Source organism: Eleutherodactylus coqui, chromosome 5, assembly GCF_035609145.1.
Source record: "Eleutherodactylus coqui strain aEleCoq1 chromosome 5, aEleCoq1.hap1, whole genome shotgun sequence".
Classification (NCBI taxonomy): Eukaryota; Metazoa; Chordata; class Amphibia; order Anura; family Eleutherodactylidae; genus Eleutherodactylus; species Eleutherodactylus coqui.
The window spans coordinates 174458752-174486383 of NC_089841.1; the positions used below are offsets into that span (position 1 = coordinate 174458752).

The 27632-nt window shown below is 44.0% G+C and overlaps 1 protein-coding gene and 1 long non-coding RNA gene across 3 annotated transcripts in view; both read left to right on the forward strand.

Annotated features, from left to right (window-relative positions):
- LOC136628105 (uncharacterized) overlaps nucleotides 1–27632 on the forward strand; it is a 304442-nt gene that overhangs the window by 258089 nt on the left and 18721 nt on the right. The gene's annotated exons all lie outside the window — the stretch shown is intronic.
- The window catches only part of NDRG2 (NDRG family member 2), a 41005-nt gene that overhangs the window by 1568 nt on the left and 11805 nt on the right, over nucleotides 1–27632 (forward strand). For both annotated transcript variants that reach the window (XM_066603740.1, XM_066603739.1), the window contains exons 2-10: nucleotides 15884–15954; nucleotides 16033–16074; nucleotides 17626–17731; nucleotides 18328–18448; nucleotides 21471–21533; nucleotides 21631–21691; nucleotides 22512–22598; nucleotides 26207–26263; nucleotides 26342–26445. In XM_066603740.1, coding sequence (XP_066459837.1) covers nucleotides 15892–15954; nucleotides 16033–16074; nucleotides 17626–17731; nucleotides 18328–18448; nucleotides 21471–21533; nucleotides 21631–21691; nucleotides 22512–22598; nucleotides 26207–26263; nucleotides 26342–26445 — 704 coding nt within the window. In that variant the 5' untranslated portion in view covers nucleotides 15884–15891. The remainder of the gene's footprint in view (nucleotides 1–15883; nucleotides 15955–16032; nucleotides 16075–17625; nucleotides 17732–18327; nucleotides 18449–21470; nucleotides 21534–21630; nucleotides 21692–22511; nucleotides 22599–26206; nucleotides 26264–26341; nucleotides 26446–27632) is intronic.

Genomic DNA, 27632 nt, shown 5'->3' on the forward strand with positions numbered 1-27632 from the left:
TGTAGGATATGGCATAGTGGTGAGGGACTGTATACCGTGTACGATGGGGCTATGTGTAGGATATGGCGTAGTGGTGAGGGACTGTATACCGTGTAGGATATGGCGTAGTGGTGAGGGACTGTATACCGTGTAGGATATGGCGTAGTGGTGAGGGACTGTATACCGTGTATGATGGAGCTATGTGTAGGATATGGTGTAGTGGTGAGGGACTGTAAACCGTGTATGATGGGGCTATGTGTAGGATATGGCGTAGTGGTGAGGGACTGTAAACCGTGTATGATGGGGCTATGTGTAGGATATGGCGTAGTGGTGAGGGACTGTATACCGTGTACGACTGGGGTAATGAGGGGCTATGTGTAGTCTATGGCAGAGCAGCGAGGGGCTATGTGTAGTGTGTGTGGCGGAGCAGCGAGGGGCTGTATACAGTATAGGATGGGGGTATGAGGGTGTGAGAAGTACAGAATTGAGCAGCCTGCTGGACTCGTTCGCCTTCCACAATATCGAATACTTCAGCACTCCTCTGGAACCGTATATACGGCATGTAGTGTGCGCAGCGCTCTGCGGACGGGCTGTAGGCGTGCTGCTCCCTATGGTCGCTCTATGAGGAACTGGCACATGTATATACATTACCGGAGATCCCCTTTAGCCTGCAGTCACACAATCCGCTTGCAGAGCTCAACACTTGTCACTTCTGTTTTTTTTTCTCCCCTTTCCAAAAACCAGGATGTGATCCAAATAGGAAGGCGCCTTCTACCTTTCTTCCCTATCGGGTCTCTTCCCAGTCTAGGCAGCGAAAAGTAATTAAAAAGTAAAATGAGTATCGCTGCTGACAAACAAGCCTCATGGCAACTGCTGCTGTGATACCACCAGGGCCAGCAGGAAAATCCGAATTTTAGGAGGAATTGGGGCCTTTCTATACAATTCTGTAATGAGACCTCTAAAGGATAATTGGACTAGGTGGGGGGAAGAATCATCTGCATTTCGAGGACCCTACCGGACATTGAGGGTCTCTAGTAGTGAAGCTGAATGCAGGGGGGCTTGGTGCTGGAATGTAGGGTTATTCCTTATTCTTCTTGCTTGTGCTCCTTCATAGCTAAGTGCTCAGTCACATTAGTGCTGGGGGAGGGGGGGGGGGGGCTGCACCGAATAGCGTCAGAGGCCCCATTGACTATAATAGGGACTTTTCGGTTTCCGTTCGGCCTTTTTGGCATCTGACGGATCCCCTGGACAGAACGTGCAGATGGAAATCTAAATGGAGCATAATATACCCAAAGTAAAGAAAAAGGACGATATTTCTAGAACTCCGTATAGAGCGGTTGTTAATGGCGTGCGCTAAAAAGGCAAAAGCTATTTATTTTAGGGACGAGAAATAATTGCCAAGTTAAATAATTTCCCAGATCTGATTTAACAGCTTACAATAATGGTGTTTATATAACTTTTCCCCATCCCTTGGTCTGGGCATGCAGTTTTTTTCCCTGTGAGCCCCATGTGTGAGCCGGCCTCAGGTGGCAATGTGTAGTCCTCAGGGGCCAGAGCCGGAGTATATACGCACTACTCACGGCCTCCGGGGACTGTCTACTGATTTCTCGTTCATGGAAAGATACCCCCGTATGACCCAGTGATGATATTTGTCTCCTGAAAGCAGATACCGGAAATGTTGAGGCTTAAAAGAAATGGTGTCCGTTAATCTGAGTGACTCATACGCTAATATACACAATTACATATGTCGGCGTACCATAACCGTTTATCATGCTCAGGTTCCCGATCACCAGATTAGCTGATTGTTTACATTGGAAATAGCTGATTGTATTGTGGACGTCCTCCGGATAATTATAATGCAACATATGGCCCAAAGGGGAAGTGAAATGTGATTATCTGTCCGAGCTCCAAGCAGGTGCTGATACTAGGCGAAAAGTTAGGCTTCAGAATAACTGTTTTTAGTGGGAAAGTGTTCACATCACGTTTCTGTCTCTGTCCAAGGGGCTCATCGCTGAACCCCCTAGAGGAACATTATAGAACACTGCACAGAATAGTGCAAATGAGGGGAAACCTACCAAGACCTACTGTATTCTAGAATGCTCAAGATCTGTTCCATCCAGGGGTTCCCTTTTTGGGACTTTAAACTCATACAGTGAGTGGACGCCAGGATGGAGACAAAAATGTGATGTGAACAGAACCTATAACTGACCCGTGAAGACTTTCTATTGGCCAATGTAATATTTTATTTTTTTTAAGAAGCCTGTCCAGGAAATGCATAAATGTTCACTTCAGCGACTAGCGTTTTTTTTTTTTACGCTGCGATATCGCTGCGTTTTTTTTCAATGGGACTTTGTAATGTTAAAATCGCATCGCACAAAAATCGCAAGTTTGTGCTTTTGCGATTTTTGTGCAATGCGATTTTAACATTAGAAAGTCCCATTGAAAAACACGCAGCGATATCGCAGCGTAAAAAAACCCGCTAGTGGGTAAAAGCCCTCAAGCAGTAATAAAGGAAAGTAGGAGTCAGTTAAAACCAAGGAGAAAACTTGACATTTCAGTGGCCCGGGAGTAAGCACTTTCAGAAATGCCAATATACCGTAAGCAGCCCATGAAGTTGGGTGGGATTTCTTTAGCTATGATTTGACATGGGAAGACAGTCCGATGAGTGGAGATGTAACTGTAGTGTCGTCATCGTACTACCACAGTCATCTGTACCTTGATGTCGCTGTTTAATGACCATTCTAAACAGTTGTCATGTGTGAAATCTTATTTGCCTTCTCAGTGGTTTATGTACTTCTCATCTTGATGGTGTACAATAAATAACACATCTCGGTGATATCTGACCAAATATCTAGAGAGCGGTAAACCAGTTTTTCAACTTTACATTCTTGTATATTCTTGCTTGGACTAGAACTGGTTGGAAAGGTCACGTACATCCCGTACCATGACCATCCTTGTAAAACCTCGTGTAGACAGCAGCCTGCAGGAGGCTTTACTGCGTGGGGAAAGCCTCCTTAGATGTCCCAGTTCTGTGAGAACTGAGCTGCTTCAGATGAATCTAGTCTAGGACAAACTTTTCATCATTGTGCAACTTGGACATGTACAACCCACTTCTGTGTGGTTATTTTTTCAGTCAAAAACCTATTAGAATCATAATTAACCTGTTATTTTTGTTCCCCGTTTATTTCAACGGGTTCTCATTAAAAACGGAAATATTTCCATTTTGTTTCATTTCCATTTTGCAAATGGAACAGAGAAAAGAAACTGAGGCTAACATCACTGTAAACGAGCCCTTACGGTAAGATTACCCTTGTTGTCCATAGCGACCAATCAAAGTGCAGCTTTCATTTTACCTGAGCAGTTTCAGAAATGAAAGCTGAGCTCTAATTGGGCAGTTTTTCTATTAGACTGTTTTATTAATTGAGGCCTATTGTGTGTGAAACCACCATACTGTTACTCTACATAAGTCAGGTTGTGCTCGTATGTGCTCGTATGTCATTCAGCGCCTCCATTGCAAGTTCCTTCACATTTGACAAAAAGTGCAGCGTGCAGCGCTATTTTTTATTTATTTTTTTCATGCAAAATCATGAAACCCAACAAAGTCCATTAACAATAAGTGGAGCCCATCAGGTGCCACTGGTATTCACCGAGTGATTGAGCGCTTGGAGCTTTAAAGGGATTCTGTCATCAAGTTTATGCTAATTGAACCACGGACAGCATGAACCCGGCCGGACAGGGATGCCTGTTGCCCCCGAGTCGTGGGGGCTGCCCGGCCTCTCCCCGACCGCATCATGTAGACTGACAGCTCTATCACTATACACATAAGTGCGAACAGCTGTGAAGAGGCCGACGCAACTCAAAGTTAAACTTCAAAGTGTATTTATTCTGCAATGTTGTAGTGTTTTTAGAATAAAACCTCCACGGGGGTAACAGACCTCCCTGTTCCTGGGTCACATGACCTTTATCACATATTAGGGGCGTAATCATTTTTCATTCAATTTATATAACTGAACAGAGAACTGCATCCACACGCCGGAGAACATTTTAGTCCAGTGTTGAGTCAATGACCAAACCATACAAAAAAAAATGCACCTTGTAAGTATATCAATGATTTCCACCTCCATAACTGCAGTTGACCCTAGAAGGGGTCTGACTAGAGAGTTGGCTCATTGCACCAGGTGTATCATGTAAAGGGTATATTTCAACATGGCAGCAATTTCTACAATTGAAATTCCACGCCATACATGTAAGTTGGGGCAATTTATGCAGCGTGGCATGAACTCCTGCTCACCCCGCTTGGATGAATGGGATGATCACAGACCGTTTTGGAACAAATTTACCAGATATGATATTTGCACCACATGTATCGAACACGTGATGCCACATTTTGCTGCATTGCTACTGGTATCTGTAAAATACCTTGAACATTTTTACTTATGACCATTCAAGGAGTTGATCTTAAAAAAAAATCGGGAGATGGCACGGAATAACAACAAACTAGGTTGTACCTCTCTGCCGATCCAGGTGCGCCTTTCTGTCCTCTCAACTGCTCTTTAACTTGGCTGTTGCTGCCAATCACTGGCCTTGGCGCTCTTGAGCTGTGTGTTCCTGAGGCCAGTGATTGGCTGCAGCGGGCATGTGTATATGGAACATCAACACTACAGTCAAGTAAACAAAGACTGGCGGGGAGGACTAGAGCGATGCCGCTGGCTCGGCAGGGAATTGGAGTGGTAAGTATGAATTGGGGCCCTTTTATATGGAGTGATTGTACATATTCTTGCTGGATAATCATTTGGTTTCAATGCTGACAGCACCTGAATGAAGGATAATTAATTAGTCGTTCAGTTTCTGCAGGCATAAAATTGAAATAATTGGCCTGTGTGAACAGGCAGTCATTCATCTATGAACTGCCTGTTGACTGTGAATGGAGGCGGGCAGCCATAGCCATCTCCGCCTGATCCTCTTCCATTCACTGAGGGATCCTCACCGCTGTGTGAAAGCATCGGACCTATTATCTCTGGGACAACTGTGGGGCAGTAAAGCCCATGTAACGGCCCCCTAGTTGTCTTTAACAGCTTATTACGTTCTCATAATATATATATTATTATGCCTTTATTTCACACATAGTGTATATATATCAGCTATAATGTCCACATGCATAATATCCAGGATGAGGACGTCTCAGCACATAGCTGTGCCCAGATGTGAACTTATAGAAGCGTTAATTGATTTGCTTTAGTAATATAATTGCAGTTAATGACCAGCTCAGTGAATCGGGACATATAAAAAGAACAGATTGTCTTTAATTAACATTCAAGCTGCATAGTAAAAATGAAAGAAGCAAGCGGAATCCAATGTGATGTTTGTTTGCCATGCTTGGCGTATCTTATCTGTACCTACCTATAATCTATATATACTGCTATTTATTATGTTGTGGCGTGTAACGGATGTCCATGTTTGCCTTGAGAATTATAATTGTGTGTGTGTGTGTGTATATATATATATATATATGTGTGTGTACATGTGTAAAATATATATAATATGCGTGCACTCAAGGCAAACATGGACATCTGTGTCCCGCCACAACATAATACATTATAATATATCTCTCTCATAAATACAATGTGTGTATGTACGTTCTACCAGCCTGTGGTATTTTGTCTGCCATGGGTTTGATCTTGTGACCTTCAAGATTTGAAGGGCAGAAGCTGCGTAACTCCTGGGAGCCTTGCCATGGCTCCGCTGCCTGGGACATACCATTATTTACAGGGGAGTTCATATGATAGCCCATTAGTGACTGGAACATAGCTTGATGAAAAGGAGAAATTATATCATTGTCTTGTTGTTGAGTGATTTCCTTACATCAAGTGACTTGGAAGGGTTGGGAAGACGTGAGGAAGTAAGGTTAGTGCCATGAGCAGAAATACAAAACTGCCATATAGTATAATTTCGGTTAAGGTGTGTCACACTCGTTTTACACTTACTCATTAAAAGATAAAGGCCGGTTGGGTTTGTATTACCTTGTTTATCAAGTATCACGGCTTACTTGTTAACTTTTAATCTTGGCAAACCCCTTTAACCGGTCTCTCCCTCCCCTAAGGGCGCTTTTTATTCAGTTTATCGCTGGATCGAGTGAAACTGTTCAGTGTTAACGCTGCCGGCGGCTGAACGACAAGCAAGAATTCGTTCGCTTATCTTCAGTTTATGCAGGCGTAAAAACCAAAATGGGCTGGTGTGTGTTGATGAATGGAGGCGGGCGGAAGAGATCTCTGGCCCGCTCTACCTCCATTCACTGAACGATGGGCACTTCCTGGGTGAATAGTCGTCCCGTGTAAAAGGACCCATAGTCCACATTCACACAGGCGTATTTACACTCTATTACACGCATGATACGGAGAGCTGACACCCCATTGGTTCTCATTGAGGTATTCAGACATGCACGCCCTATTTTGGTCCATATTACAGACTGAAATAGGCTGCTAAAATCAATGATGCATGCATAGCTATGCATAGAACCAATGGGGCTTGCGTGGCTTTTAAAAAAAAAAAGTTATTTCTTCGTGAATGAAAACGCAACGAGCACACGTGAAAAAGGAATATGCAGAGTTTTGGTCTGTGAAAACTCTGCGTATCTCACGGACTGAAAAAGCATACAGCTGTGTGAGCCTTAATGTTCCATCTACACTGGACGACAGTCTAAACGACTGCACAAGCACTGACGTCACGGATAAGGTTGTTAGCGCTCGTCCAGAGCCCACCGTTGGATCGCAGGCTTTTCGCTCAGCGCTTCATCTTCTTTGTGAAGCAGGGAGTGTTTACACTCAGCTAGAATCCTGCGTTCCAGGGATGTTTTTTTTTATGCTGCCTGAAAGTCAGTGATAACAAAAGTAAAGAATATTAAACTTTTTTTTTTTTTTCCATTTACACAACCATTGTCGCTCTCTCATTTTGTTTAACCCTTTGCAATCCAATTTTGGATTCAGGGTTTCCTAGGGGGCTTTCACTTTCTGCCATTATACAATGGCGCCATCTGCTGGCTAGAGCCAGTACTGTGGTATGTGGCATGCTGGAGAGGCCTCCGACAACAGAGCGGCCAGTAATATACGGTAAGAATACCCTGCCGGATATCTTCCGATATCAGAGCTGTACAGCCTTCAATCAGAATGTCTTTAGACGTCAGACAGTGGATTGGAAAGGGTTAAATGAATTTTGAGCGATAGTCGTCCTGTGTAAATGGCCTTTACTGGAGTGAATAGGACTTTCCCTGCAGTACTACTCCGGACACTACACAATTAATGAGCTGCCTGCCCCCAACAACACAGCAGCTCCACCCGGGACTACAGACGACCAGTCCTCAGGATTGGTCACAGTAGTTAGAAGTAGAACAACTCCTTTTAATGTCAGTCAAAACCACTAGATTCTGATGCATCTGGCTTGTTTTAGGCCTCATGCACGCGCAGATTCCGCATGCCGGATTTCCACCGCGGATGACCTGCGAGTCATTGCAGAAAGTAATTTAAAATGCTTGCAGGCGATTGTGGATTTGATGATTTATTCCGCGTGGATGTACGCAGATGTACAGTCGATTGTCTGTGCAGAAAAAAAATTGCAAGCCCAATGGTGCCTTTCCCCACCTGGTCTTCAAGCAACCCGAGAAGTATCCGCCTACAAATCTGCAATGCATCAAACGCTTCCATAGGGATCAATGGAGCCTGTCTGCGCGGAATCTGCACTAAAATGGAGCATGCTGCGATTTATTCTCTGCTCACAGAATCTGCAAATCAAATCTACATGTGTGCGTGGAGCTGAGGACGCCCCATGCTCTCCTATAGGCGACTTGAACAGCGGGTCTCCTATGTAGGCGCCGATTGCGGATTACGCAATTCAACTCCGCCCGTGTGCATGAGGCCTTAATCGTCTTGTTGTAAAGCTGCCCGTACTGAAGATAAAATGACCCGCCTCAAACTAACTTTCTGATATTTCTTACACACAAACGTATGCTCACTGTGTATTATTTGCGCACTTTTTGTGTGTTTTTAATATGCAGTACCGATCTCCCATAGATGATGATTGTGCGCCTCGCACTGTGCGAGAATCAAGGCATGTCCTGTCTTGGCGCATACATGCCAAGATAGTGTATGGGCATTGGCGGCACTGCGTACTTGCTGCATGGTCATGTGTGAGATTTACGTGCGCAGCTAATTACGCCCATCTGAGAGAGGCTTTATATAGAACCCCAATTTATGCAGCCTGAAAAAATACAGCCCCTGATTTGGAACTGTGGAGGATAACCTGCTGTTTTATATGTTCCCAATGTGCGTTTGGGGATGCGGTTTGGCAGTGACAAAATAGCAGGAACCGTCGCGGTAAGGTGGAACCGGGCTTTATTTTTTCCACGAGAAGTTCAGTGCTATAAATAAATTTTAAAAAACATGATTTATGTAACTATTGGTGCAAATGTGTTAAAATAAGAAAGGCAGCCTGTCCTCTGCAGCACCGCGGTCCTCCTGGATCAGAGGACAGCCAATCAGAGGCCACAGCGATGATGTGCCGTTCTCCGGACATCACTGCTCAGGTACTGAGAACCGTGATGCTAGGAGAAGAGCCCTGCCCGATGCAAAGGTCAGGTGGCAGCTGTTCCTAAACGAGGCCTGGAGGACGGCGGGGAGAGGGCAGATAAGTAGCGCTACTTTTTGTTATTTTGACACGTTTGCAACTATAGTTAAAAGAAAAAAAAAAAGTCCAATAACAATCTGGGTGGAATGTAGTCTCCTTCCAGAAGTTTCCTGGCGCAACATGTTGCTTGACAAATGAGAGGGTTTCGTCCTCCTGAAGGAAGTCTCTTGCAGACAATCGGGTTACTGAAGTGGAATCTAACTGGTTGCACTGGCACGTCCTGTCCGCTCGGGTCTTTATGCAGGAGGCCCAGGGTGCAATTTATTTTCTCTGGACCATCAATGGAAACAGTTCAGCTTAACATGTCCGCGATGCACATATATTACAGACAATGTGAGTCCTACAATTCCAGGTCTTCTATGAAATGCCTACATGTCACACTTTACCTGTAACATAAACACCAGAACTGCCCCCCAAGGTGTCCACAGAGTTTAATAGCCAAAGTAAAAAGGGTGCTAAGTTGATCCGTTCTACATTGGTATACTGCAGCCTCTACTGTATTAAAGGGGTTGTACCCGAATCTTAAGTTAGCTCCTATTTGCAGGATGTGGAATAACTTCCTGATCAGTGGGGATCTGACCGCTGGTGATCACCCCATCCTCCCTCTTCCTCCCACAGCAATCCTGATTGCAGAGTGCTGTCATTGAAATGAAGCGTCCTTCACTCCACTTCTTAATGGATGGCAATGGCAGACTTCTTCACTTGTATAGGTCAACCGCTACATATAGTCATGTCCCGTTTCAAGTGGTCTCAAAAACATAATTGCCTTAGGCCGAAGACCCACGGCTGGGTCGGATTCCGACTGCTAAATCTCGCGGCGGATTTAGACCCTGTGCCCCGGGCATTGACCCCTGTGTACCTGTTATCTTGTCTTCTTTCTGCTCTGAGTGTGTGCCAGCTGGCGCGCTGCCGCACATGTGCAGTGCAGAGAGTCGCGCCGGCGATGATGCGGATCCGCTGCGACTCCCCACGGGACGGATGGCTTCCATTGACTGCAATGCGAATAGGACATGCGATTTTTGATTTAATTCCCGTGAGCGGACAATCACATTTGATTTCCGCTCGTGGGCATAGAAAAACGTTTTCCATAGCATGTCTATGGGCGGTATTTGCTGCAGGATCCGGGGGCAAACGCTTGCTCTGGATCCCGCGGTGCAAATACGCCCGTGGGCATTTGGCCTTAGGTTGGTTTCATACTTATGCCTGGGGTTCCCCTTTCCTGCTCCGTTCAAGGAACAGGAAAGGGGAATCCCCGTGGCTGAACGGCCCCTACTGACTATAATGGGGGGTCCATTCGGTTTCTGCTCAGCTGCCCGGCTTTTGAAGGGAAGAAAAAGCGCTGCATGCAGGGCTTTTTCTTCCAGTATTTTGAGCCGGATCTGAAATGGAACTTCCGACTGGAGGTTCCGCCGCAGATGTGAAACCAACCTAATGCAATGCTAACCTGGCCTTAGCTACATTCACATATAGTGTAGGCAGCCTGCTTACAATGTGGCCTCATGTATGAAAGTCAGCTTGCTACACGTGGAAGCGACTGGTAATACATGATGCCCTGCGGATAATACATATGTGCTTCTCATGACAACAATGGACTTTGCATCGTGACTTTCTTTGTTACAACATTACTCTGTATGAAACCATTGCTTAATGAAAAAATGTATCTGCGCAGTCTGGAAACGGTGACTATGAGATCATTTATTCAGCTGGGAGATATACATAATTGATGCTACAAAGATTTGATTATGACTCTTCCTGCGGCCGATGTGGAAAACACTGATATGCCAGAAGGAGGGGGATGTTTTTAAAGTGCAGCTTTAAAATGCTGCCTGTTGTTTCTCACTTGCTCCTTGGCAACAAATTGCCATATTTTTATAGATGTAATTTGTAGTCTGTTGCTAAGGAGGAACTGAGGAGCAACTCACAGAATGGAATATACGATACCGTAATCTGACTGCACCTATGTTCTTAAAGGGTTACTCTGCAGAGCCGGTTACCAAGCAGACACCATAATGCAATGCCCCTCTTGGACGAGCCGATTCTCATTTGAACGAGCTAGTGACGTCCCCGCTAACCCGTCGGCACTCATGCAAGCGTTTTAGACAGCAAGTTCAAAGTTGAGTATCATTCACTTCTCTTTCAGGATTCCACATTCCTATGTTAAAAAACAACGAGAGGTGAATGAGCCAATGATGACTTTTAGGGCTCAGTCACACAGGCGCATCCGGGCGCCCGTCTTCCTGCAGGTATGGACGATTCTCTACACCGCCGGCAGAAAGAACACATGACCGGCTCCATTGCCGGTCATGTGTTCTTTCTTCCAGCACTGCGAAGAGTCGTCTGCACTGCCGGTGCGGCCGTCTTCTTCGTGCAGGAAGACGGGTGCATCGGCGCCCGGATGCACCCGTGTGACTGAGCCCTTAGTCTGTCCAAAACTGAACGACGGACGGAAAGTGCACAGATCTCATTCGGTCGTTCGCTTGCGTTTAAACTGAACAATTATCGTTCACTCATTTTAACGATTTTTGAATGACAATCGTTACGTGTAAACGCACCTTAAGAGGAGCACATGCTTCACAGTTGCCCCACACTTGAAGGCCTGTTCGGGACCAGGTTGTGAATTCAGTACCTACAAATAAGGTTTACCTACCTTTATTTTCTTCATTCCTTCTTCCTAAGGCCGCCTGCAGACTAGCGGGTCGGATCCGGTGGCGAGAATTCTCGCTGCGAGACCCGAGCGCCTGCAGAGACAAGCGCGTACTCGCCCGCGCCCGGCGGCCCCGGCTCTTTCATGTGCCGGCGCATGCGCAGACCGGAGCCGGCGGCCGGGTGAGTGACGTTTCTGTGCGAGGCTCTGCGAGCCCCGCACAAAAATAGGACATGCCGCGGTTTGTTTGCCGCGCAAGATTTCGCGCGGCCAAACCGCGGACGTCTGCATAGGAGTGCGTATTGTAATGCACTCCTATGCAGGCTTTGAGCGGCGGAAATCCCGCGGGATTTCCGCCCGTGTACAGGCGGCCTAAGGCTGCCTGTCCACGGCGATTAACCGCTTGCGATAAATCACCCACAGATCACGCCATGTAAAGCTTTCCATAGGATTACTATGGAAAGTGCAGCGTCGGCGGCGACGAGCGGAGAATCCTAGCAATTGCCGCTCATGGGATTTAAATTGTGGCATGCTGCAATTGCCGCGATTCTCCACGGTGAGCCTATCTATAGATAGGCTCATCTCAGAGATCTGTCAGTGCTCCCTCCTCCTCCCTCACTAGCGATATTCCGCCTGGCCATGGACAGGGGGCCTTATTCTCCTCTCCCCATATACATGCAGGTTTAGGGCAGAGTGGGGAGGAATAGCAGTTGCTCAGTCAAGTGTTATACAGAACGTTGTTAGATATGTACGGCCAATTTTAAGGACAGCCACAAATTGCAAATAATTTTCTCCCATTCCGCGATACCTAATGCCCTTTGCACTTGCTTTGGGCTGGGAATTTACTCTTACAATATTATGATGTTACACCCAGGGTCATCCAGGCAGCGGCTGCCAGGATACACCGGGGTTCGAGCAGAAGCACTGCTCTGACCTCTATGCGGGGTCCGGCACTCGTAATTGTAAGCGCAGCTCTCATGGAAATCAATGGGAACTGTTCTTGTAATTGTAGTCGCAGCTCTCAATGATTGCAGCGCTTGCAGTTACGAGTGCTAGCCGCTACACAGTTGGGAGCATTGTTTCCACCCCGACCCAGTGTATCCCGGCATGCACTATCTGAATAATCCCTTGAAGTATAGCTGCGGGCACACCCGGACCCTTCGAACCTTAGGAGCCCCATAAGGTCTCTTTTAGATGTGAGAAGCCCGGTGCTATAAATGAAGCTTAAGTTGGTACAGATTTTACATTGGGGCCCAGCAAATTCAAGTTGCGCCTCTCGTTACACCCTATAGACCATTGTATGAATGCTGATGGGTTAGGGCACTTCTTATATTTGGCTAGAGTATGGTTCCTATTTAATATTCTGTGCCACTTCTCTCTCAGCTCTATTTGTACATAGTGGTTAATGCCAGGCTGGCAGGAAGTGTTTTGTAGTCCTTGGTAGAATGGGCTGCGGGTGGGCAAAGAGAAAATGACCGTTGCCAGGTGAGAAAATCTCTGGCTTGTCTGTTCTCTTTGGCATGATTGATATTTTTGCTCTTTTGTATTTAATTGATATTTGGAAAGTATTGCAACAGGCTTGTTCTCGTAGTCACAAATCAACATGGCAGTGATAAATGCATCCTCTTACTCAATATTTCCGTGACCTTGGAACTGTTTGTTAGGGAGCATAAAGAACAAAACGATGAATTAAGATGGCTGTTTTTCATACTTTACTGCAATGATGCAACTGAGAAAGTAATGAAAGTCCCCGAAAAGCACATTATCATTAGGAGTATGACCATCGCTCTCAGCAGCTCAGTACATCTCTCTGCTTGAAGCAGATCTTCCGTTATCTCTCCTCATGTCACGCGGTGGCCTTCCTCATAATACTGCACAAAAAACATTACGCTTTGTTTTAAAAACTCATCTTAAATGTCTTTCACTCCGGGGTTGCTATAGATTAAACACTTAGTGACTCTCCGGTCATGAACGAACAAAGATGGCCGCGCCACTTCCCTGACCACCCGACGCACACTGTGTATTTGTATGTATCAGTAATCCAAGACCCTACACCAGCTCTGATTGGCCTGTGCTGAGCATGTGACCAGTCCTGGCCAGTCAGATCTGCATGTGGTGTGTTAGACTATCATTGCATACTATTGTACACGCTGCCGCGGGTGGAGAAGTAGTGCAGCCATCATTGTTTCTTCTGGACCGGAGGGTTGCGTTATAGGGAGTTTCACAGACGGCAGGGAATGTGACAAACATAAACCTAGAGCCCCGTGTGGTGCAGAGGGTTAAGGCCACAGCAAAGCAGTCCTAAGCTCTCGCTCACAGCCTGAAGGTTGTGAGTTTAATCCCTGCATGGTTCAGGTAGCCGGTTCAAAGTCAACTCAGCCTTCCATCCTTCCGAGGTTTGTAAAATGAGTACCCAGCTCGGTGGGGGGTAATAAATTACTTGAAAGCGCTGCGGAATAAGTTTTCGCTGTACAAATAACAAGATTTATTTTATTATTTTAACCTATATTAAGTAAGGGTGCTCGTACACGGGACAATCTGTTGGGCAGCAGATGCCCAACAGGCCGTCCCAGCGATAATCGTTCCTGTGCTTCTACATAGGAATGAGTATCGCTGACTGAATGTTGGCAGAGCGAGTCGTCGATCATTCCTGCCCACCTGCCTCCATTCACTATAAGCAGGCAGTTGTTTTTTAAGTGAACCACTGCCTGTTGACGCTGAATGATACATGATTCAGTTTTCTGCTGGATTTCTCGCTGGATCACGGGAATCCGAACGATGATCATTCTGTTTAAAAGCACCTTAATACTCACAGCTCCGAACCCCTGCCAGTCCAGTGGCACCACCTGCTGTCCTCTCCGCCGGGCTTTGGTTACCAGACTACAGGGGTGACATATCTGTATACACATGTCCGCTGCTGCCAATCGCTAGCATCAACAATAAGCTGGCCAGTGAGAATTGAAGCCACGACGCTGGACAGGTGGAAGATCAGAGCGGGGAGCATAGCCTGGAGTATTTCTTCCCATTCCCTGCACTCTGACATTTTCCTATGTCTTAGACAAACCCTTTAAGGTGACACATACAGCAGATGACACTCATCTGGACCTGCCAATTTAAGTGGGGTAGGCAGACTATGTGGTGTAAGACGTAAGCTTGTTCCCCTCTCCCCACTGACATAAACGTGATCTTTGACAAGCCTGTTTATGGGAAGGGAGGGGGGAAATCGGTAGAAAGAGCTGCAAACAAGTATTTGGTTGACTGTTATGTAATGAGTATAGAAGGCTTTAATTGAATCCAGTGGAATGAGGGACATGAAAAGCTACACAAAGGGCAGAGCACGGATGTGCGTATCTATGAACCGTGGTTGACTCTGCTTAAACGATTGCTCTGTAGCTGCCAACATTGGCTGCTATGAATTGCTGATTTGCTGGACCCATCTATATAACGGATCTGTCTGAAAATGTGTATCTGCATTATTTTAACCTTTTTTTTATTTTACTTTGACACGTGTTGGATCTGTCACAAAAAATAAGTCCACATTTCACTTTTACAGTCTACTTTTTAAAAGAAACTGCATTTTATATTTTATGCTATTGACGGAAAAAACAACTTTTTTTTTTTTTTCATTACACTGAGCTTGGTCTTATACCATATGTATAGAGTTAGCTGATTACCATGTGAAAGGGGATGGAACAAATAGTTTCACTCCCTCTGCTTACTAATTGGAGAAGAGTTTCCTCAGGCGCTCACACTACACCTCCCTGACTCGCCCATATTCTTTCTCTGTGAAGAAGTCTGCTTATTGACTGCCTGCAGCTTACACTATTTGCACGGCGTATAGTTGGCTATACTCCACAAGTTTGTAGAAACTTTGAGTGCTTGTATGTTGACCCTGACTTTCTTATATAAAATACTATAATAGTTGGGGGAGCTGGTGGGGCATGTCTTGGTCACCATACAGCAAGCAAGCCGCTTTCCTACTGTAGGCTTGCTTGGTGTATGGAAGTTAGATTTTTTTAGTTGTGAGGAGCACCAGGGGTAAAGTACTTGGCCAATTCCAACAAATAGATGATGTGTTGTAGAAAAAGGAGTCCTTGCCCCAATTGATGAAGTAGCAAGCCAACCCATGAAACGTTCACCCCATGGATAGACGTATGTGGAACAGAATGGTATGGACCAAACGGCTGGGAATAAGGCACAACCTTTTAATAGACATGCACATACACAAATGTTGTCGTTAACTTTTCTCAGTTTTTATTTGGTAGAACCAGCTTTAAAAAAAAAAAAAGGTTTGGAAGAAACACAATACTACTTCTTCAGTATTGCTGGGGACACACTAGTTAATAGCAGGACGGGGGCAGCTTAAAGGGTTCCGCCTTATTCCCAGCCTTTTGGTCCATACCATTTAGTTCCAACAAACGATCAGACACAGAAGTCCAAACTCCAGGCAAGTAGTGAGAATTCTATCTCTGCCGCATCTTTTTGTAATGCTGACCCCTCAATATGCCCCCTTTTATAGGATTCCCTGCCTGTCGTGCTATTTTTCTTTAATAATATGAACTATCTTGTGTGTTTTTCATTTAGATCTGGAGATGTCGGAGTTACAAGAAGTTCAGATCACGGAGGACAATGCTCTTCTGCAGGACCCCTTAAAGGTACGATTATAGCTGTGACCGTCTGCTTGTAACCACATGTCATCCTTCATACTGACCCCCTGTTTCTTCCCATTTCAGGCAGCTGAGCTAGCAGCAAAGCTACTTCAAGTCCAAGAGCAGGTATGCTTGTGCCGATTACTGACTTTTATGAAAAATGTTGGCTTTGGAAGGTCATGTTTGTAGGTCAAACACTTGAGAAGCACGTATTGCCAATATGTATGACAAGGCAAAAAATCAACCATATATTTGATGACCATGGAGTTGTTCTCTGTAAGAGCTGGTCTTCCTATTAATGGTTCTCGCTAATACCGATTGTATAAACCTCGCATGGTAGGCTGCTATGCATGTATTCAGTATCTTCTATCCAACTACTCGAATGCTCATAGGTTACTGAGGCAGGCTGTTCCCAGAAGTCCTTTTAATAAAGCTGTCATAAGGTCCGTCAGCAACAGCGTTCTTGTTTTTGGGTCTTGTTGTTTTTTGTTCTTTGTTGTCGAAAATATTTGAAATGGTGAAAAAAAGAGCAAAAGGGTAATGAAAGTATTCTAAAAAGATACAAGTGTTTACATTTGGTGGCTTTATTACCAATATAACTTCAATCTGAAGTATACTGGACACATATCAAATGAGTTTCAGCGTTTATAAGAGACGGTGCAGATCAATCTTTCTTTAGTATGGTAAAGATGCGTCCCATTGTATCTAGTGTTTTGTGTCTAGTGTTTTGTGTGCCTTTTAGCCGTATGCACGGTTATTTCAACTACTTTGCAGTTTAGGGGGGTTTTTAATACATTTTTAATGGCTTTTGGCTATTAAATTGACTAATGTATTATGAATGAATTCATTTAGTGAGATCCTTCCAGATGCTCCTAAAATGTTTACCCATTTTCTGGTCTTTCTATTAGTTTGTGGAACTGGAGTTGATGTGTTTTTGGAGGATTCATCAGTATTTAATTCCCTTTTGTATTATTTGTTTATCTGCATTTATTTACCCAAAGTAAGATTTCTCCTTCTCTCTAATACAATTGGATGTAAGTGCGCTCATGTCTACCATACATGCATGAATGTGCCACTTGCTTAAGAATATGCCCGCAGTCATGTCAACTACTTGAGCAAACGCAAAATCTTATACAGCTGCCAGAAACCTCCATTTTTGCTTGTTCAAGTCGTGTACGTAACCAAGATTTGTGTCTGTGCAGAAGCCAAGTCTGTTGAAATTTAAAGGGAAGCTCTTGTATTGAACATGCAGTCTAATCTGCTGGTAGGAGGAGATGAGCAGATTGATATAGTTTTATAGGAAAATATTCAGTATAACTTGAGTTTAACTTTCTTTTCCATGTATTCCCTGCTTATACTGGTCCTAGGAGTCCAGTGGGTAGTGCTAGTCAGTGATGTTCATCATTAGGACCGCCCACTGGACTCCTAAAGCCCAGAAGGAACAGGAATTAAAAGGAATAAATTATAAGTTACTCTGAATAATTTCCAATAAATGATACATCAATCTGCTCAGCTCCCCCTGTTCTGTAACATGATACTTGTACATTGGACTACAATCTCTATCTGATGAGTTCCCTTTAATGGAATGTGTGTCCATTATTCATATTGCATTTTTATCTTCCAGCAGTCTGGTATATGTTTATCTCAGTCTCAATCTTTGTGTATCTTATGGTATAGAAACATTCTATCGAAACCCCATATGGGATGGTGACAGTCACAATTCAGGGCTCCCCCAAACCCAAGAGGCCAGCGATTGTAACATTCCATGATGTGGGGATGGACCGTGAGTATGAGGGCTGTCTGTGTTCAACTGAGTGTTGTGTTTGTCTGTCTTGGCTGTCTCTTGTAGTTCTTCTTCTTTTCTGTTTGTCTGTCCAAGGCTTGTGGGGGCTTTTCCGTCCTTGTGTGGTGTTATCTGTGTAACGTAATGAGTTGTTGTGTGACTCTAAAGAGCTCTTACTCTCTTTTTAGTTTATTTTTGCCTTCATCTAATTTACGGTTTCCATGTTTTTGCCGGATTTGCTGTTTTCTAGTGACTTGACTTAGTGAATGAGGCAGCCATCGCCTGTAAGTAGGCTCACAAGAGAGAATGCTAGCTTATTCGCTAGTTTTTAGTGGCACAGTGGACCATTTGGAGGCTGATTGAAAAGCTTTAAAATAGCGGACATGCCTCAGAAACAGTGGTCCGCTGCCCGGGATCGGTCATTGAAATATAGCTGCTTATATTTCTGCATCTGATCAGGATAATAGAAGTTCCCTTACTTTTCCTTCTATTTCTACTCTTTTAGTCCCTTCCACTTGTAACCATTGTATTACCTGTACCCTCATAAATTATTTTGTTTTTTGTTTTTTTTCTTCTTATTTTTATCCCCCTATCAGATAAATTGTGCTTTAAAACGCTCTTTGACAATGAGGACATGTATGAGGTTGTGAAGAATTTTGTTGTTTGCCACATTGATGCCCCAGGACAAGAAGAGGGAGCAGCTGTCTATCCTGCTGGGTGAGGTTTCTGTAATGTGTGAGATGGCAATTAATATTTTTAAAGGGGTTGCTTTTTTTTCCTGAAACAGCGCCACACCTGTCAATCGGTTGTAGCTTTTATTGCACACAGCCTTTATTGAAGCGTATGGGGGTTGAGTTGCAAATACTGCACACAAACTGTGGACAGGGCGACATCTTTAAGCTTAAGCCCCTTTTACACACAATGATTATTGCTCAAACAATGTCTTTTGAACGATAATCGTTGCCTGTAAATGCTACTATTGTTAGCTTTTCGGCCGAACAATGATTTTATGTTGAGTTTAAAATCCATTGTTTGGACGGAGAGCTATTAGCAGGGACTGCACGCTGCAATTCTCCACAGGAGCGCTGATAACATTGTTTTCAGCTGTAGTCCCATGGCGAAACAAAGGGGCTGTATGCAGATAACAGACCACCTGCTGCTCTCTGCATACAGCTGCATACAAATGAAGCTAATAAGCTACTAATGGGCATTAGTGCCCATTAACAGCTTATGCAAAATGATTTCTCAAACTGTCATTCTCCCAATCTTTTGAACAAATTTTGAGCGATCATCTTTGCGTGTAAATGGGGCTTTAGACCTTGGATACTGTCTAATGGTGGCTCAAAGCTGGAATAGACTTGAATTCCAAACGCATGGGCTGCAAAAGATGTGCCAAACTTATTTGCGCTTATCATTTTTGGCACGTCCTTTTTCCAGTGCAGTTTAGATTTAATAAACTCCCCCTTTTGTTTCGGGCAGTATCATATGTCGTGGTGGATACCCAAAAGTTGAAGGATGTGACTACAAGACTGTTATAATTGATCTATAAGCTGCACATAGCTTTGCCATCTTACAGTGCTATTCCAAAGTCCTGCATCACACTACATTTTGGAGGTTTTATTACCTTTTAATGTTTAATTTACATTATGTGGTAGCTTTGCTCATCCAAAAGAAAATTGAATTTCATTTTGCTCTGAAGTGACCGGGACTCGGTGTGCTGCAAGCTGGTGAGTGTTTATGGATGACTGTATGTAACGGTCTTTGTATTCTGCTGTGGTAAAATAAAAACTACAGTAGGACAGTTTATTCTGTTAGACCGTTTCATAAGTCTGTCCCCAAAAGAGCGTTGCCTGACAGTGTAGCCCACTAAGTTCTGGGTTCCACTGTAGCTCTGGGTTTTAAAAAAAATATTCACATTGTGTGTAATTTTGTGTAGATTTCAGATTTTGCATAAAGGATATCTAAAACATATATGTACTGCGTTATATTAATTAAAAAACAAAATAAAATCTCAACATTTTTGTAACTGATGCAGGACTTTTGAACAGCATTGTATTTACCAGTCACTTAAATCGCATCCACTGAGGATACGTAATGCCATTCTTTACATATAAATTGCACTGCTTTATATACTGGACAATGCATTTGGAAGTCTTAAGACCCTTTTTTACTTTTTTTTACATTTTTTTTTTTTTTTTAATGTTGTGGCCTTGTGTAAATAAAAAGAAAAAAAATCAAGTTTTTCGCCATCAGTCTGCACTCAATACCCCATAATGACAAAGTGAAATCAGAATGTTTTAGTTTTCATTTTTTATTTATTTTTTAATGTACGAATATTTCTAACATTTTGCATTGACAGAAGTATGACACTTGAAATTTAGCTTTACGGGCCTCCCATTTCTCTTGACCAGATGTTTCTATACCATGAATGGAGTCACCTGTGGTTAATTCAGTTGACTGAACATAATTTTAAAAGACATACCCCTGTCTATATAAGGTCTCACAGCTCACAATGCATATTGGATCCAAAACCAAGCCATGAGGAGGAAAGAGCTACTAATAGAGCTCAGACAGGATTGTGTGGAGTCTCAAAAAGTTTCCGCTGCACTGAAAGCTCCCAAGAGCACAGTGGCCTCCATAATTCTTACATGGAAGATGTCTGGATCAACCAGCATTCTTCCTAGAGCTGCCAACCCACCAAATTTAAGTAATCTGGGGTGAAGGGAATTTTTAAGAGAAGTGACCAAAAACTCAATGGTTATTCTGGCTGAGCCCAAAGATCCTGTGTGCAGATGGGAGAAACTTCCAGATGGTCAACCAATACTGCAGCCTCCGCCAATCTGGGCTATAGGGTGGAATGGCCAAGAAGAAGTCTTTCTTCACACATGAAAGTCTGTCTGGAGTTTGCCAAAAAGCACCTAAAGATTTCTCAAACAAGATTCCGTGGTCTGATGAAACCAAGATTAAACTCTTTGGACTCAATTCTAAGCATTATATCTAGAGGAAACCAGTCACTGCTCATCACCTACCCAATACCATCCCTACAGTGAACTATGGTGGTGCAGCATCAAGTTGTGGGGGTGTATTTCAGTGGATGGGTCAGGGAGACGGGTCAGGGTTGCTGGAAAGCTGAATGGAGAAAAGAATAGAGATTTTCTTAATGAAAATCTGATCCAGAGAACAAAGGACTTTGCTTGACCTCCCATCAAGACAATGACCCTAAATGCACAGCCAGGGCAACACAGGAGGGGCTTAGGGACAACTCTGTGAGGGTCCTGGAGTGGCCCAGCCACAGCCATGACTTGCACACAATTGAACATCTCTGGAGCCCCCCCCCCCCCCCGCCCCATCCAACCTGACAGCTTAAGAGAATCTGCAGAGAAGAATAGAAGAATGGCAGAAAAGCCACAAATCCAGGTGTGCGAACCTTGTGGCATCATACTGAAGACTGGAGGCTGCAACTGCTGCCAAAGGCACTTCAGCTAAGTACTGAGTACAGGATGTGAGTACTTAAGTTAGTGTTTTTAATTTACAAAGATTTCTAGTATTGTTTTCACTTTGTCATTATGGGGTATGGAGTGCACAATGATGGGAAAAAACTTGAATGAATATATATATAATGTTTCTTTTAGATTGCACAAGGCCACAACATAACAAAATGTAAAAAGTGAATTGGTCTGAAGACTCTCCAAATGCATTGTGTGTGCTTCCTTTTCATCTTCTTTCTGCGTTCTCTTAGATACCAATACCCGTCACTTGATCAACTGGCTGAAACCATCCCATGTGTGCTGCAATACCTGAAGTGAGTAACAATGTAAATATGAAGCTTCAAGTAATCAACACCTTCATGAATTGTATATAACTGTAGACTGTATTTTTTCCCCCCCCTTTCACTGCAGTTTCCCCAGTATTATTGGGATTGGCGTTGGTGCCGGTGCATACGTCTTCGCCCGTTACACGGTAATTTTCATTCATTGCGTTGTGTAGTCTGGAATCTGCAGTTCAGCAATATCAGGGTTTAGAGATGAAGATATTAAAAGAAATCTGATTGTTATTTTGTTTTTTCGGCCTGCATTGAGCTACTCTGTATAGTCTGATTACCACTTTTGTATTCCTGACCCCATTAGTCAGTTGCATTCAATTAAAAATTAGTGTAAGGCCCCTTTCGCACACACATAGGTAGGTCCGTATTTTGTGAGCCAAAGCCAGGAATGGAACATAGCAGAGGTGCAAATTTTCCTATCATACATTCCTATGTTTTGGATCCATTCCTGCTTTCAGCTTTCAGAAAATTTTAAAAAATACTGGTGGGTGAAAGTGGTGTAACGCTTTGCAATCTAATTTTGGATTCAGGGTTTCCTAGGTTTTTTTTTTTTCTTTCTGCCATTATACAATGGCGCTATCTGCTGGCTAGAGACAGTACTGCAGTATGGGAAAAGCTTGAGAGGCCCCCGACAACAGAGCGGCCAGTATTATTCAGTAAGAATACCCTGCCGGACGTCTTCCGACATCGGAGCTGTACAGCCTTCAATCAGAATATCTTAAGACATCAGACAGTTGATTGGAAAGGCTTAAATGTGTGCAACCTAGGCAGCTACGCAGCAGCAATTGTTTTCAGCGTGGCTGATGGTGACTATTGAAGGAGCGAGTGATTTAGAATAATTGCATAGGAAGCCATTATGTACAAAAAGGAGATGCTTAGTAACTTTGGTAACTTTTGATTTAAAATCTTTTTTTTTTTTTTTGCTGATCCAATTTGCCTCTCTCCATCTCCTCGCAGCTCTCACATCCTAACACAGTGGAAGGTCTAGTTCTCATTAATGTTGATCCAAATGCCAAAGGCTGGATGGACTGGGCTGCACATAAGGTACAACAAGGAACATGTTGCTTACAGTATTATTGTGGTTTCAGCAAAGTAGTGTCAAAAAGGTGTTTTATTTTATTGAATTGTTTGATAAAATTGTGGTTGCAGCAACCTACTATGATTTGGGGGAGGACACCTCCCAGGAAAGAGACAACCGGTTGGATCATAACCGTACATTAATAATTACAACAAAAAAAATTAGAAATGGAACATAAAAAAAAAAAAGTGTTCCCCCAATTTTCTCAAGTACAAATATCATGTAACAATTTTTCAAAGGAGATTTGAGAGTTATAAAATTAACTGCAAGGGATTAAAACAATTGAGGAGCAAGGGCAGAAAGATGTGAGGGCACGGGGTATGTTCACACACAGTGAATATGCTGCGGACACTCATTGTCCAAAAAAATCCCTCCCCTAGGAGGAGTTGTCAGAATTGTATACAAAATTGTAACATTGTTATCAGTGATTATAATATCAGAGCAAAAGGAGAATTTATTGCAGAAAACTGACCCCTTGAAGGGAGGCTCTAGTATCCTGTTGTACTGCCTCTAGTTTATATACAAGATGTGATACTGGCGGGCGTGGGGACTCTAGTACCCTGTTTTACTGCCTCTAGCTTAGATACAAGATGTGATACGGGCGGGCATGGAGCCTCTAATACCCTGTTGTACTGCCTCTAGTTTATATACAAGATGTGATACTGGCGGGCATGGAGGCTCTAGTACCCTGTTGTACTGGCTCTAGCTTGTATACAAGATGTGATACGGGCAGACATGGAGGCTCTAGTACCCTGTTGTACTGGCTCTAGCTTGTATACAAGATGTGATACGGGCAAGCATGGAGGCTCTAGTACCCTGTTGTACCGCCTCTAGCTTGGATACAAGATGTGATACGGGCGGGCATGGAGCCTCTAATACCCTGTTGTACTGCCTCTAGCTTGGATACTTGATGTGATGTGATGTAGGCGGGCATGGCGACTCTAGTACCCTGTTGTACCGCCTTTAGCTTGGATATAAGATGTGATACAGGCGGGCATGGAGGCTCTAGTACCCTGTTGGTCCGCCTCTAGCTTGGATATAAGATGTGATACAGGCAGGCATGGAGTTATACAGGTTCTGTATGGTATCCTGCAGCATATCGGTCCACATTTGCTGGAACGGAGTTCTCTAGATCATGTAAACTTGTAGGCTGTCAAAGTTTACATCCCAGATGGTCCCATACATATTCTAGTGGTGATAAATCTGGTGACCTGGCAGGCCACGGTGGTGTGGCAATGCTGTGGAGACATTCCTGTGACATCCTTACTATGTGCAGCAGAGCATTATCCTGCTGAAAAAATCCCTCTTGGAAGCCGCCATGAGAGGAACACAAGTGGCTGCAGGATGTCCTGAACTGTCATTGTCCCTCATACCACTACTAGGGGTGACCAACTGTATTATGTGATGGCCCACAGACCATCACACCAGCAGAGGACAGTGTGCCGCTCCACAGCAAAGGCAGGATTGAGACGCTCACCCCCAGGTCTTCAGACACAAACACGGTCGTCATCAGTGCCCAAACTGAACTTGGATTTGTTGCTAAAGGCTACCTGATTCTACTCCATTACAGTCCGGTTTCATTCACCACCACTGCAAACTGATGCGATGATGGGTGGGTGTCAAAGGCAGTACACATAATGGGCGCTGTGAGACCAAATGTCCTTCAGCTAACATCCTGGAAATGGTTTTCACAGACCCAGGGGCCTGTAACAATGGTGCCACCTGTCTCTGGATGGCGAACAATGAAACAGTTGGAGCTGCTCATGCTTATCAGATGATCAAATGAACCTCTCCAGAGGTCTGTCAAGGTCATCCTGAACCCGGTTGCCTTGTGTGTGTGCGCGCCCTCATGTATCCACTGGTCCCAACACCTTTTAACAGTCTGGTCAGAACAGCCCAGGTGGCGGCAATTTGTCGTTAGCACCATCCGGTTTCTTGCATTCCAATAATGCGCCCCTCTCAAACTCTATTAAGTGGAAAAAGAGGTCCCTACACACAAGTAGCCTCTGAGAGCTTTTTTTATAGGCCGAGGGTGGAACCACTCTTAGGTTCTCAGGTGGAAAAACCATTCATCTAATCATGCCACAACTTTAATCTGCCTGAGATGTAACTGCATGTCGAGTTTTGCTGCAGAATGACAACTTCTTCTAGGAACTTGTAATTGCATGTATAAAATGTGCAGCATGTTACATTATCAGCAAAGTGAGATTTTAACTAATCTCATCCAGAAGCTGCAGAAAACCTTCTTCAGGATTTATTCACCTGCAGTGTGAAGTTAGTCAGTAGCATATGGGGTTCATTACCACTTTCAGTTGCCAGTTGAATAAACCTTACTGAAATGATAGTATTACCCAAGTGTCTTTTATGTATTACAACATACTTCCGTGCCCGTCCCATGCTGCTTCTTCAGAACAATGGACTCCCTTAAGACCTCGTTTATTTGGGGAAGTTTCCATCCTAAATTGTGACTTTCCACTCTAAAGCGCCGAAAGCAAGCTGTGGGTGCTGCACTTTCAGACCTGTTTTTGTACTACGTTGCACGTCAGCTCATACACCTCTAGCTTTTGGCTAAGTAATGATTATTCAAAGTGTTTCTAGTCCGCTGGCCTCTTTCGGCTCTTTCCGGCAGCTGAAGACTGCCCTTATATAACACTATATGTGGCCATCTTTGGGTTGTTCTGGAGGCTGTTGCAGCCCTCTCGAGTAGGCTTCTCCTCATACATAGATTAGCCTCCAAGTTTAGAGACCATCCAACTCCATCATTTAGATTTGGTGATATTGTGGCTAATATACCTATTTGGTGCAACCCATGTCCCCCTGAATTGTACCCCATTGCAAGATGCTCATGTGCGGGAACAGTTTGATGTATATACCATGGGAGACATGTATATACTTAATATTTTGGCTCCAATTGACCAACTACAAACGAAGTATGATATGCCTTGCATCCAATTTTTCAGATATTTGCAAAACAACGTTATTAACCACTTAACACCTAGATCCCACATGGCCTCTGCTCCTAAATGTCCCATTGGCCTCACATTTCCAGGGCCTTCCAGGTTGTATTCCCATTTGATAGCCTCCAAAATCTCATGTGACTCCTCCACTAGTATCGTGATGGCAAACACCTGAGAAGCGTGTGAATGGCCGGAACGTTTCAGGAGGTTTTTAGAATCTCCTTCATTTCTTTCACTGGATTTAGATCAGAAGCTGATGCAAATGTATATTGTAAATCATTGCTAGCTCTCCCGCACGAGGTTACAAAAAAATGGGCAAGGCTGTGTCCGCCAACTGTATCAGATGTTCCTATTTATGTTCAGATTTCTGGCCTATTATTCGGGTATGTCCTATTGAAGATTTTTGGAGAGAAGTCATGAGTTTCCTCTCTGAGATCTTAAAGGGAACCTGTCACCTCCCTACAGCACTATCCACTTGTGCTCCTTGATTCTAGCGCTGTCACAATGCCTTTCATATGATGGACTTGGCACTAGAGTCTTTGAATTCTTAGCCTTTTTTGGTTCTTCCTGGCGTTTATCTTGCTGCTTTCTCTTATATTATGTTTTCCGTTCTTCAGCTTACAGGCCTCACTTCATCCATCCCAGAAATGATTCTATCACACCTCTTCAGTACAGTAAGTAAACACCCTACAGGTAATGTAACAGTAGTGAGATGATCAAAATGCTTACTAATGCTCTTGTTGGATATGCAGGAGGAGCTGTCTGGGAACTCGGATACCGTGCGTCAGTACAAAGCCGCCATTTTGAACTCTCCTATTCTCGGCAACAACCAGCTGTACTGGAATAGCTACAACAGGTATGCAAAACATGGAGTATTTGGCATTCATAACAGCACAGTTATTTGGGGTTTATCGTCCAATTCTTTTTGAAGCCAGTGTATTTAATATAATGTAGAACTTGCAGCAACTCCTCCGTTACTTGTAGATGTGACTAATGGTCCTGGTACAAGTTTTACAATAAAATGGAGTACTTCTTGCCTTAGTTTCTCTATTATATTGTGCCTCCCTACAACTGACATGTTTTCAGCTCTTGCTGGCAGTTTCTACGTTGCATGGGAAGATTTACTTGGGAAATAAAGAAGTTATTTCAGGCAATCTGACGAGTTGAGGGATAACCCGTTTTGTTTTGTCGATCTTCTCCCATGGGAAAAGATGTTTAAAATGGTCACTGCAGTCTATGGCTTGGAAGATGTAGGCAGAATAGCCCTCCATTATCTTCTGCTTGCAAAATGATTATATGATCCGTTATACTACTAGTAAGAACCTATCAATACTTAATCATGGGTGCTAAAATTGAGTTAAAGGGGTTGTCCAGGCAGCAGCGTACTGGCTAAGGTCCCCACAGCGGCTAGTGACTCGCTGGAATGGTCTTATGCCTGTACAGAGATGGACAGGGGACTGTGGACTAGCAGCGCTGAAGTGACAGGGAATTAGAAAGTCAGTGTGAGTATTTTTAATAAGCCTGGAGAACCCCTTTAATTTAATGAAAAATGGCCGCTGTTATGAGTGGAGCAGAATTACTAATTCTGCCTTGTAGTTAGACACTATAAACTTGTACCACTCAGTATCAAAATACTTCACATTTATCACCGTGCACAATAGCTCATGCTGGATGACGCATTTGGTGCATGTTTAGGCACTTTTGTCTGACGCTATACCGCCATCAGTTGGTTTAGCTTGTTCCAAGAGTTTAGTGCACGTTGTCACGTTTTAACAGAACTTTTCACCACCTGTGTGCAGCATAAACTACCGTCTTGACCCGATCTTATATTTTTTGCCCCAAAAGAGGCAGAGGGTCCTATTTTCGGGGGTTGTCTTATATTCACCTAGCAGGCACCGTCCTGGTCCCTCCCGGTGGTCTTTGGCGCTTCGGCAGGCTTCCGTGTAGTTAACGCTGATGGAGCATCGCTTGCTGATAACGGGGCTTGAATGCCCCGCCTCCAGCAAGCGATTGCTCTGTTTGGTTCACGAGTGCAGTCTTAGC